Source organism: Camelina sativa, chromosome 9 (genome assembly GCF_000633955.1).
Source record: "Camelina sativa cultivar DH55 chromosome 9, Cs, whole genome shotgun sequence".
Classification (NCBI taxonomy): domain Eukaryota; kingdom Viridiplantae; phylum Streptophyta; class Magnoliopsida; order Brassicales; family Brassicaceae; genus Camelina; species Camelina sativa.
This window is the reverse complement of record NC_025693.1, coordinates 31,765,946-31,776,200: the sequence shown is the minus strand read 5'-3', so window position 1 is coordinate 31,776,200 and position 10,255 is coordinate 31,765,946. Positions and strand designations below refer to the sequence as shown.

General features: G+C 36.7%; 3 protein-coding genes and 1 long non-coding RNA gene across 4 annotated transcripts in view; 3 read left to right on the top strand and 1 right to left on the bottom strand.

Moving 5' to 3' along the window:
- On the bottom strand, positions 3–1,437 carry LOC104715879 (tetracycline resistance protein, class B-like; the record flags this gene model as incomplete). The annotated part of the gene is made up of 2 exons (XM_010433246.2): positions 680–1,437; positions 3–587 (listed from the first exon to the last, which is right to left on the bottom strand). Coding segments are annotated over exons 1-2 (873 nt in total), but the record flags the coding sequence as incomplete, so codon positions are not given.
- LOC104713491 (inactive TPR repeat-containing thioredoxin TTL3) lies at positions 4,992–7,478 on the top strand. Its single transcript, XM_010430625.1, has 5 exons — positions 4,992–5,791; positions 5,913–6,108; positions 6,270–6,445; positions 6,576–6,909; positions 7,034–7,478. The coding sequence occupies exons 1-5, from the start codon at positions 5,076–5,078 to the stop codon at positions 7,202–7,204; spliced, it is 1,593 nt and encodes a 530-aa protein (XP_010428927.1). The 5' UTR covers positions 4,992–5,075; the 3' UTR covers positions 7,205–7,478.
- Positions 8,401–9,288, top strand: LOC104715877 (ubiquitin carboxyl-terminal hydrolase 27-like; the record flags this gene model as incomplete). The annotated part of the gene is made up of 4 exons (XM_019230089.1): positions 8,401–8,523; positions 8,612–8,738; positions 8,827–8,927; positions 9,019–9,288. Coding segments are annotated over 4 exons (621 nt in total), but the record flags the coding sequence as incomplete, so codon positions are not given.
- Positions 9,575–10,255, top strand: part of LOC104713490 — a 3,514-nt gene continuing 2,833 nt past the window's right edge. Inside the window, exons 1-2 of the long non-coding RNA XR_755641.2 lie at positions 9,575–9,863; positions 10,058–10,178. This is a non-coding gene — a long non-coding RNA (uncharacterized LOC104713490). The remainder of the gene's footprint in view (positions 9,864–10,057; positions 10,179–10,255) is intronic.

Here is a 10,255-nt window from a genome sequence, read left to right as displayed (position 1 = left end):
GGAAGACGGGTAGACAGAAAATCTCCCATTTTGCCTCCAAATAAGCCTCCTAGAGAAGATGCAGCCACGAAAAGACCCATCAAGAATGCAGTTGTCCCGTGTGAGAAGCCGATGAGTTCCAACCACATGGGTGCAAAAGAAAGAGCAGACCAAGGAAACGACCCTGTTACTCCCTGAGTCACAATTATCTGAAAAGACCGAATCTTTATGACTGTATCAGCTTCCCGGACCAAATCCTTCACCTCTGTACAAAAAGGTTTCCTCGAACCTCGTTGATTCGAAACATCAACACCATCCTTCACAAAATGTGGGTCATTGGCGAATACTCTGACTAACACACCAACGATAACGCTGATCACACCTACGATATGGAAAGCAACTCTCCAACCAGGTATTCCCATGAAGGTTAGTGGTGCTATTAAGACAGAGCATAGCCCCCCTAGGATCGAACCGATGTTTGCTGTTAGTTGTAACCACCCAAATGCAGTGCCACGGTTGGCATCATCAGTTGAGTCAGCAACAAGAGATTGAATAGCTGGAGCCACTAGAGCAAGACCAATTCCATTCAGAGCTCTAGACACTGCCACCTGCTCGATCAGAAATGTCACAAGAGGTTATGCATCTCACTAAAACCAAACCATAAACCCAAAAAACCTTAATTGTGGAAAAAGCACAGAACCTGAAAGAAAGTGGAAGAGAAGGCAACAAGGAAAGTAGCAGCGGACCAGAGAAATGCACCGAGAGCTATAACGTGAGCTCGGTTATGTCTAATGGCCATGTAAGCAGCCAAGGGATAACAAACGGCTTGAACCATGGATCGCAGCAATGTCAACGACCCGAGTCCGGTTGGATCAGTGTGGAGAGCCAAACCGACCTCTTTGTATACACCTGGAAGCAGAGATTCGTCAGCTCTCTCCATTATTCCGGCTAGATTAATCAGAATCAGCGTCACCGTCTCCGCCTTCATCTTTTCCGATTTAAAACAAAACAAACAAAAAACCTAAACTTTTGGGGTTTTGATGGGTTTCGATCGTCCTTTTTTTTCTTCGAGTCTATTGCGTACCCGAAAAATAAATTTGGGATGTGAATCATCAATGATGACGGTGGGGAGTGTCAGCCAATTACAATACGTGGTCGCTGACGGTGGCGCGTGGGAATTGACAAAGAAGGCGATGAATTTTCCCGGTAATCCGAAATGGGTCCCACTGCTGACGTGTTTACGCTTATTACTGTTTTCTAGTATAAGACTACAAGTTATGGGCTTTAAGCCCATATTTTCATAAGTGATAGATAAAAACCAAAATATTCTTTTAGGCCCATATTCGGTAATGGTTTTGGTTAAACACTAATGTTAAGTTGTTAACTAATAGTGATGATCTGATGATAAAATATAACTACAACTCACGAGTTCCTCACGACTCACGAGTCAAATTGTTTAGTGTTGTGGGAAAAAGAAAAACAATTTCTAGACCAACAGAGTGTAATTGTAAGTTTGTAAGTTTGCAACACTCAGTTCAATACAGTAGTATACTTGGCTTGGGGGTTAATCATGGGCTAATGTGGACCCTGAATCGCATAATTGATTATTTTTCGGTAAGGACCGAACATGGGCCTAGTCTACCACTTACTGCTGTTTGAACAAGTCTTATATTCCAAGTTCCAGCTACTGATGATGATATTCGTGTATAAGCAACGAACGGCCCGTGTTTAGTAAAAGAGTTTGTTTATACAAAAGCTAAAAACCCTAACTGAAGATATATCCAAAAATAGCAAGTCTTCTTCTTTTATTCTTTTTCCCTTCGAAGCCAAGCATATATATATGGTAGTCCCAATGTGCCTTTGGATCATGTGCCTATACATTTCTTCCTCTTATCAATTTTTTTCCTTTTTTCTTTAATTGCTTTTATATTAGGATCTTCTCCAAACCAGTTATGAAATCGATTGGCAACATCTTCCACTATCATTTTAAAATATCAAATAAGAACGAGTTGAGCAACATGACGAAAACTTCTAAACTATGAATATTTTGACAATTTTTTAGGTTTGAACTAGCAATAAGACCTTATATTCCGATACTAGTTAAGATTCCTTTTTAAAAAATGAATTATATATAGACATTCATTTCGTTTTTTAATTAGCTTCTTCAATGCATGTATGAGTAAGAAATTATATTCAATTAAACTTGTTTTGGCAATTTATGATGATTTCTTCTTCAAAGATCTTTAACAAAACAAAATTCTATGAGAAATGATGGCCCTTTCTGCATATTTAATCTTTAACCCAAAGCCACCTTTATTTTTTCATATATTATTTTCCGTTTACAAGGTCCACACGCCATAGATTCAATCATATTGTTTGCCATCTTTAACATTATATGACTATGATTTGGTAATTTAGTGTACAAAATCCATGCTATGAAGAAAAAACCAACTGTGTAATGGTTCTTTTTACATGCATATAATGAATTATACAATGAAAACTATCATACAAGCATGATGACTTCAAGTATTTTTTTTTTTTTGATAAAAGACTTCAAGTATTTAATATATCGCAATCACTATATTACCTATTTTCTCTTTAGTTTCGTCATGTATTTCTTAGAAAAGAAGAAGTCGTATATGTATTCTTTAATTATAATAAATTTTAGTACTCATGGGGATTGCATACAAAAGAATGTATGCACTTTGAGTATAGTAGAGGTTTATCGAGTGACTTTATTAGATACATATTCCTTTAGGTATATATATTCTATATCAGTCCTCTTTTTTGGTCTTTATTTAATGCATATATACTGTAAAAAAATGAATCAATATGTATCATAAGTGAATAAAATAGAGAAAAAAAATTAGAACATAGTTGAATACATTCAAGAACGATACACTAGTATTAAAGATGCATATCTAGAGAAATTGACTACCTTTACTTATTTGTGAAACAAGCAATTTTTTATTATATTGAGTTAATTTATTATTTTTTGTAGCGGAATTTAAATCAATACTGTTTTGTTGTTGGATAAAGCTTTATATGTTAGACTAGTCGTATATGGTCCATATATACAGCCACATTATGATGAATAGTATGTTGGAAGTATGTTTGCGTTCTTAGAGTCTTAGAGAAAGGAAATCTTGAAACACAACTATTCGATTATAATCGTTGGTTTTTGACTACTTTTGTTGTTTTTGTTGATTTCTTTTTGAAAAAGATAGATTTAAGAGAATCTATTGACGTGGCTATAGTTTTGGGTTCATTATAACTTTGTTAAAAGCTTTAGTTATCCGTCTTCCCCCTTCTTTAATTTTGTAGCTAGCACGAGTTTTCTAAGTTGTCGGCAGGCAAATATATAAGCACATTCTCATTCCATGATTTAGAACAAAAAAGAAAACTACGCTTATCACTCCAATTTGCTGAAAACATCTATCATTGATTGATAGGTCATACTCATAGGTCATGAACTAGATTTGAATCTGTTAAAAACTGTCATAGTCAAATAACCGTATCCAATATCTAAGCGTAAGCACTATGTAGATGAACCTTTATTTTATTTTTTTGCTCTAGCTTCTCTTTAGTACGAATTTTTAGTGAAATCTATAAATGAAAGATTTGGAGGCATACGTGTAGGTGGGAGGACAAAAAAATGAAAAAGTAGTCAAAGCCAAATCAAACATACAACAACAGACAAAGAAAGAAGCCGTATGAGACAGAAGGTCCCCAACAAAGCCGGCACCGACGGCTTGCACGAACGAACAAGCTCTTTTGACAGTGTATGAACACAATAAATTCTGTTTATCTCAACTAGAAAAAAAGTATACATATCAAAATGAGTTATCACTTTAACGGACGTACAAGTCGCAAGTTAAAGAGAAAAGGTTCCCGTTTAATATAAGTTAATGGTTTAAGCGTAATTTCAGCAGAATCTGTTCATGATAATAACTTGGTGGTTAGTAACAATCCATATACTAATATCACCCACTATATTATTATGGATGCTTTGGCATTTAAGAGGATAGACTTAAATATTCCAATACTTAACTTTAATAAAGCACTACTAACAAGCATTGACCCGTTGGTTCTTAACTTTTTTTGTTAGTGTACCACAGGCTAATGCCATTATCATAAGTTGGTAAAAAGAGAAAAATCTTACTTCCATCCATATCACAAAATCATATAAAAAATTCAGTCAAAATCACATCTTAAAACACGAAATAAGCGTTGAATACATCACTTATCACATTCATACCATACTAGCTAAATGTTTAACATTTGATTGGTAATTTAATATGTTTTACAAATCAGTAGGATACTTCCATCAATTGGAGTCATCATTGGATCCATATGTTTAATACAATTTTGATGTTTACCTAAATTGCTGTTGCTAAGATTAGTTGTAATAAAAAAAAAAGTTTGAAATCAGGTATATGAGATAGATTATTCAAAACAAACAACCACAAAAACTATATAAATTATACGGCACAACAGCTACTAACAGAATTGCTTAGTTTATTATGAATCTATTGCTAGTGCTCGTAACTAATTGTCCAACTAGAGGTTTTGAGTTTTGTGCTCTATGATGATAATTGTCTATGTGAAAAAAGTTCCGTGTTCCTTGTAGTATTAATCATGACCGTAAATGTCAGAAATAATGATACTAACAACAAATATTATTATTTCGCTAGGGTCCAAAGATACATTTGAACAAACTATTTGCATTTTTCGTCTTTATCAATTAAGACAATAAAACAATCAAACGATAGGGTCAGCCGATTCATAATTTTATTTCAATAACAGGAATGTTTTAACGAATCGACCCCATTAAATCAAATTAAGATCTTAATTTTGGATTTTTAGAAAACGAAAGCAAGATTTTTGTGTTATAGTAAAAGGCAGACAAATCAAAAAGTTGGTTTCTTGGAAAGTACTCCACTGTAACTCTTTTCTTAGCCTTATATATATAATACATAAACCACCTTTCATCTTCAACTAGAAAAGAAGAAAACAAAACTCTTATTCCTCTGTTTCATCGAACTCTTCACATTGCTTCTTTTATCTTAACTTTTTTTTTTCTTTCCTTCCTAAAAATGGCGAAACTTAAGAAGTTATCCACGGGTCAAAAAATGGGTTGTGAGAGTGTACTTGGATGTATTTTCCAAAGCTGGAGCCCTCGCCGGAGAAAACCCTCTTTACCAGAAAAAGATCACAGGGTAAAAGATAACTTGCCTTCCAAGTCAACCTCCACCATTACAAACCCTAAAATCCTTCCCAGAGTGTCCACCGATACTTCTTCTCAACCAAAGAAATCTGATGCCAAGAAACCGCAACAAAAGCCAAATTCTGACGAGAACCAACCGAGAAAGTCATCAGATTCCGCCAGAAAATCATCAGATTCAGCAAAGAAATCGATTTCGTCAGGCTCGTCAAGAACAGAGAGCAAGAGATTCTCTCTTAACGGCGTCATGGGAAACATCATCGTGAAACCACAGCCCGCCGTTAAAGCTGACGTCCGGCAGACGAAAAGCCGGTGGGAGGGCAAGCCTATGAATTACAGACTCGATCCAGAGGCTCTCAAGAGAATGGGAAACGAAGAGTATTGTCATGGGAGATTTGCACAAGCTCTTGTGTTTTACGAGAGAGCCATCTCAGCTGACCCCAAAACGCCGACGTATTGGTGTAACAAATCCGCCGCTTTGATCAGTCTCGGTCGTCTTCTTGAAGCTTCCGATGCTTGTGAAGAAGCTTTAAGACTAAACCCAACTTACGAGAGAGCTCATCAGAGACTTGCTTCCCTCCAACTCAGGTAGAGTCTTCACATTTTTCTTTCTAATTACTCCCTGTAAATTTAAGATAATTACTCTGTGGTACCATATAATTATTAAGTATCAAACTGCACCCTGGATTTTGTTTTGTTTTTTTACCAGATTGGGTGAGGTTGAAAAAGCTTTGTGTCATTATAACGAAGCTGGAAAATATACAGAGACAAAACATATAGAACAAGTTGAAGATGTTATAAAATGCTTAAAGAGATGCGATGAAGCTCGAAGATCCAAGGAATGGAACGTTGCATTGAAAGAGACTCTTTTTGCGATATCATATGGAGCCGATTCTTCTCCTCGGGTTAGCTTTCATTTCTTGTTCTCTAATGTTTGTTTCTTGTGTTAATAAAGAGCCAAATATAGTATGTTTATGTTCTGTTTAATCGGCCAATTGTGTCGGTTTAGCTAACCCGGTATAATAAAAGTGACTAATTAAATCCCATAATCCTCAATCTCTTCAAGGTCTATGCGCTACAAACCGAGGCTTTGTTGCATCTTCAGCGACATGAGGAAGCGTACAGCGTGTACCAGAAAGGAACAAAACGCTTCGAGATCGATAGCTTCATAAAGATTTTTGGTCTTTCTATCACTTCTTACCTCTTAATGGTCGGAGCTCAGGTCTACATTGCAGTAGGAAGGTCAGTGTTGTAGTACCATCACCTCCTTATTGTCGGAGCTCAGGTCTAAATGGGATGTAAAATCTTGCCGGCTTTTAACTTGTTAAATGTGAGGAGTACTTACTCATGTCTTGCTTTCTTTCTTGGACAGATTTGAAGATGCAGTAACCGCGTCAAGGCAAGCGGCTCGACTGGATCCAAGTAGCGAAGAAGTAAACGCGGTAGCTAAAACAGCGAGAGCGGTTGCTTCAGCGAGACTAAGCGGAAACTTGCTTTTCAACGCGTCAAAATTCGAAGGGGCTTGCGTGGTTTACACGGAAGGACTCGAGAAGGATCCCTATAATGCCCTCTTGCTATGTAACAGAGCTGCCTCAAGATTTAAGCTTGGTCTGTTCGAGAAAGCCATTGAAGATTGCACATTGGCTCTCAGTCTCCAGCCGTCCTACAGAAAGGCGAGACGGCGCAGGGCAGATTCGTATGCCAAGGTATTCAAAAGCTCAGTTTAACCGGTCGAAACCAATTTTGAAATGGCATTTTGCATTTTTTGCTGGTTTGATGTAATTTGTATTTGTGATGAATGTTTGAATTGGATTTAATCTATATATGTAGTTGGAGAAATGGCAACACGCGATTCAAGAATATGAGTTGTTGTTGATGGAGACACCTGGAGATGAAGAGACTAGAAGAGCCTTGGTTGAGGTGAATGTCCGGTTAAGGAAGCAGACCGGTAAAAATGTCCGGTTTAAAGGAATCGGCTCGGATTTAGTTGTGGTTAATTGAAATGGGAGATAAATTGGCTAAGCCAAAAATTTGTATAGTTTTGACTTTTGAGAGATTTTTAAATGATTTGATTGTGTCTGCGTGTTTGTTTGCCTTTTTTGGTTTTTTGCTAATCTCATAATTTTCTCATTTCAGGAGCTTTTTAAGTTTTTACCAATCAAAATTTTGTATCAATTGGTCAAGACTAAGACCTCATATCTAGCATGAGGGAAAAGTCTTGTGATTTCTCTATTATATTTTCATAAACCCATTATTAAAGCTTTGAATTTTGTGATTTTTGAGACCTCTGTTCATAGATCTGTCTTATGTCAATAACCTTGTCTCGAGGAGCTATGGATATGTGGGCATAGTTGAAACTTGAAAGGGGTTTATTCGAAACTTATGTGTGATCTAGTGATTTGGAACCAAACAGGTGTAAATAATTAAAGTGATCAAAAAAATTAGACTAGCCATCTAATCAAATAGATTAACTAGGGTATGAAACTTTGAATTATTTTTACTATTAGTTAAAATTTGCAGAAACATGTCATAAAATTGTTACACAATAACATATACAAAGTTGTTTGCCTAATTGTTAGCAAAAGGAAACTTTGATCTTGGACATTTGACAATGATTGTTGGTTCGTTTGTAGTGACCATAGTGATATGATAGTGAGTGTTGTGCTTCTCTATAGCATTTAGGGCATGATTATCGGGGGTTGTAAGGGGGTTTTTAGATTTTTGGTAGGTTAAAAATAAATTAAAAGTAAAGAAAATAGAGAAGAGGCTCTCTAATATAACATACCGAAATCATTCTTAAGAGACGCAACATGTCCATTTATTGTTGGTCCAAGAGAATGAAAGAAAAGGGAATAAAATTTTTTTTTCCCGACAGACGATTTCTTTCTCTCTTTCTCTCTTTATCTCTTTCTCTCTTTCTCTCCTTCTCTCCCGATCAAAGTGTCGATCCGCCAAAGGAAGAGCTGGTTTCGAAGACTATAGAATCAGTAGAGTTTTGGGTTGGAGGCGAGTTGAATCGGCGGGGATGTTATCGGAGGCGACGGTAGCGGTGGCGATTTGACTCGTCGTGGAGATTGTAGCGGTGGCGAATTGACGGAGTAGGCGATTCAATCGGAACACCAATAATCAATTCGATTGAGAGGGTAAATTTATCAAGGCATTAGTATGATTTTAGGTAAACTGTTAGGTTGATTTGATTTTGTTTGCTTGAAATTAGGGTTCTTTGTTGTTTGTTCGAAAAATTAGGGTTCTTGGTGTGTTATTCGATACCTGGTCTGCAAAACCTCGGCAATAATTGTTTCCTCAACGTCATCTTACATGTAAGAAAAAAAAATATTGATGCTATGCTTTGATCGATTGAATTTATAATTGTACAATTAGGATTTGTAAAAAATTTGACCTTTTCAGGCTCTAGCGAGCTGCAAAGATTTCCGGAGTTTTCTTGAATGGGTTATAGAGGATGCGAGTGATACTGTAACAGGAGAGATGGACCAACACTTTCCTCTTACTTTTGCTTTATCTGCCTTGTTACAAGGTAAGTTTTCCTCTATGTCACTGTGTGTTTTGAGTTGAAACATGGTTATTATAGTTACATGAGTAAGCCTTTTGTTACCTCACCTCAGAGCTCTGTACAGTTGGAAGAAGACGATATGTATCTAACCCTCGTGAAGTTATGCTGGCGTTGAGTGATTATGCCAGAAATTTCAATTTGACTAGCCAACAGGTTTAGTTTCTGTTTATACTATTAGTCCAAAGGATAGAGATATAACTTAAGTTGGTCGTCTATAAGCTACTGATCTTTGTTTGAAACATAGGATGCAGCAGAAGCCCTTCTTCATCTTATTTCTTCTTTGCAACAAGAGATTGTATTATGTTATCGTCCTCTCCAAAGTAGTAATTTATCATATATACTTTTTTCTCGCAACTTGAGAATGCTTGCTCCTAGTGAAGGCCTCCATGGTTTGATGGAGCTCAAGAGATGGCATAAACATTTGCGTGGACCATTTGATGGTATTCTTGGTAGTACCTTGATGTGCCGAACTTGTTCTTCTCAGGTATTTAGGATTACATCTCACCAGTTGTGACAACCCGTCCGTGGACCCCACTAGCCTCACTGCTAGTTGTCCCCATAGGCTGGCCCTGCAGGGCATCGATCCTAACCCATCACTGTGGACTAACTCACATAATCCACCAGTAGGTTATTGGTGCATCAGGCGTTCCTCGAACCCTGGTCCCCACCCTTTAACAACCTTCCCACAGGACAAGTTGCCACCAATTGACCACCAATTGCTAAGGCCTTGTTTATCGGGGGGATTTAAGAGAATTTAAGGGGAGTTCTAACTAAAAAGAAGAAAAAAAAAATAAATCAGAAATGGAAAAAATGGGAAGATCTCCCCTTATATAAGAGACCGAATATATGTTTAAGGGGCGCTATGTGTCCCAATTCTATTGGTTGAAATAATAAATCAAAAGAGAAAAAAAAACATTTCCTCCTCGATTAATTTCTTTTTCGTGTGATTCTCTCTCTCTCGGTTGCAATTTCATCGACGAGACAAACGATGAATTTGGAATCAGAAGCTTGAATCAATTGGAAATGATGAATTTGATAACAGGAGTCGATTAAATCGGTAGACAGATTGAATCAATTGGAATCAGAAAGGTAAGTTTCTTAGTAGAATTGTTTGAATCGGAAATTGTTTTATGATTAGGGTTTTTTGATTTGGATCGGAATTGAGGGTTATTTGAAGTTTGTTGGAAAATTAGTGTTTTTGTTGTGCATGTGTTCCAAATTGATCATTTCATTTGATTCCTGACTGTATTGCTTATGTAAGTTTTTGTAATGCTTCTGTGAAGGTGGTGAGTTGTTTGATAGGATCGTCAAGAGAGGTCATTACAGTGAGAGAGAAGCTGCTAAGCTTATCAAGACTATTGTTCGGGTCGTTGAGGCTTGTCCTCTCTGTTTTCTGCAAACCAGGTTTTCATTTTTTCTTGTTCTTTGTCTAATTTTGTTCCGTAATTGTGTTGGTGATGTTCATGAGTTACTTGATGTAT